Source organism: Lynx rufus, unplaced genomic scaffold (assembly GCF_022079265.1).
Source record: "Lynx rufus isolate CCGP_SWC_20201006 ecotype Redwood Valley unplaced genomic scaffold, mLynRuf1.p SCAF_7, whole genome shotgun sequence".
NCBI classification, from domain to species: Eukaryota; Metazoa; Chordata; class Mammalia; order Carnivora; family Felidae; genus Lynx; species Lynx rufus.
In genome coordinates, this window is record NW_025814889.1 from 81,065,860 (window position 1) to 81,067,760 (window position 1,901).

General features: G+C 42.8%; 1 protein-coding gene across 1 annotated transcript; it reads left to right on the forward strand.

The window, feature by feature from the left end:
- The first annotated feature begins 424 nt into the window (after positions 1–424).
- NEUROD4 (neuronal differentiation 4) lies at positions 425–1,420 on the forward strand. The gene has a single exon (XM_047065310.1). The coding sequence runs from the start codon at positions 425–427 to the stop codon at positions 1,418–1,420; it is 996 nt and encodes a 331-aa protein (XP_046921266.1).
- Positions 1,421–1,901: the final 481 nt, after the last annotated feature.

Here is a 1,901-nt window from a genome sequence, read left to right on the forward strand (position 1 = left end):
AGAAGTTTCTCTGTTTGGATAATATGTCCACCTTATCTATTTCCCTTTTTGATCTGTATTCTGGAAAGAAGGAAAGATATATTTTGACTCTTACACCAGTTATTTTTGCATAAAATCTCTACAAGACAAGGCACCAGAGAATGAAAAGTACAAGGCAGTGGCACTACCATGAGTAATCAAGTCAATTTCATTTTTCTAAAGTTGACTTTTTTCTACTATGCCATAGCTATATTAGTGTTCTGGGCATTTATTTGAGTCTTAGATTACTTATTTAGAATGGTGGACTTGGACTAGATAATCACAAGTTGAATCCCAATGCAATTCTCTGTTTTATATCTAAGATATAAAAAGAAAGTTTAGTTTTAAATCAAAGCAGATATTCACAGACACTAATCATTGCTGTTTCCTATTCCAGAATCTGGAAATGGCAAAGCCTTATGTGAAACCCAAGGAGATGACAGAGTTGGTCAACACACCATCCTGGATGGACAAAGCCCTGGGCTCTCAGAATGAGATGAAGGAGGAAGAGAGAAGATCAGCTGCTTATGGGATGCTTGGAAGCTTAGCTGAAGAGCATGACAGTATTGAGGAGGAAGAAGAGGAGGAGGAGGATGGGGAGAAGCCTAAGAGAAGGGGTCCCAAGAAAAAGAAGATGACAAAAGCTCGCCTTGAGAGATTCAGGGCTCGAAGAGTCAAGGCCAATGCTAGAGAACGGACCCGGATGCATGGCCTGAATGATGCCCTGGACAACCTGAGGAGAGTCATGCCATGTTACTCTAAGACTCAAAAGCTCTCCAAGATAGAGACTCTTAGACTGGCCAGGAACTATATTTGGGCTTTGTCTGAGGTCCTGGAAACTGGACAGACACCTGAAGGGAAGGGGTTTGTGGAGATGCTCTGCAAAGGGCTCTCTCAGCCTACAAGCAACCTGGTGGCTGGATGCCTCCAGCTGGGCCCTCAGTCTGTCCTCCTGGAGAAGCATGAGGAGAAATCTCCTATTTGTGACTCTGCCATCTCTGTCCATAACTTCAACTATCAGTCTCCTGGGCTCCCTAGCCCTCCTTATGGCCATATGGAAACACATCTTATTAATCTCAAACCCCAAGTATTCAAGAGTTTGGGAGAATCATCCTTTGGGAGCCATCCACCTGACTGCAGTACACCACCTTATGAGGGCCCACTCACTCCACCCTTGAGCATCAGTGGGAACTTCTCCTTGAAGCAAGATGGCTCTCCTGACCTGGATAAATCCTACAGTTTCATGCCACATTACCCTTCTGCAAGTCTAAGCTCAGGGCATGTTCATTCAACTCCCTTTCAGGCTGGTACCCCTCGTTATGATGTTCCCATAGATATGTCCTATGATTCCTACCCTCACCATGGCATTGGGGCCCAACTTAATACAATCTTCACTGATTAGGGCAGTAAGACAAGCATTTCAGAGGATAATGTGGAGATGTTTCCCATAATTCAAGTGGGTTGAGCTGAAGATTCAATGACCTTAAAGGAACCCTATAGGTAGATATCAAATGCAGTAGTCCCAGTCCATTTAGGCCTTCCTGCACCTGCCACCCTCATTTATCATCAGCTTCTCACACTGTATTGATTCATTTAGTTAGGGTCCTCAAGTGAAATTATCTGATTGTTTACAATCACGTGGAAATACAACAGAAGCCCTGGGCCCTATTCTAATGGTGCCAAAAACTCATGATCTATGCCACTTAATTTTCCATTTCTGGCCTCTGTTTACTGATCGGTAAAATCAGACAACTGTTTTAAGTCTAGATGATTTTAAAGTCCTTCACAGTTCTGAAAATTCAATACTTTTGGTGACCACTCCTATACACTTACTGAAACTGAAAGATTTGAAGAATAATAGTAAATGAACACTGTGTGTGGAA

Excerpts from the sequence above, each read along its gene's own strand:
- NEUROD4 (XM_047065310.1), top strand. The coding sequence starts at position 425 with ATGGCAAAGCCTTATGTGAAACCCAAGGAGATGACAGAGTTGGTCAAC.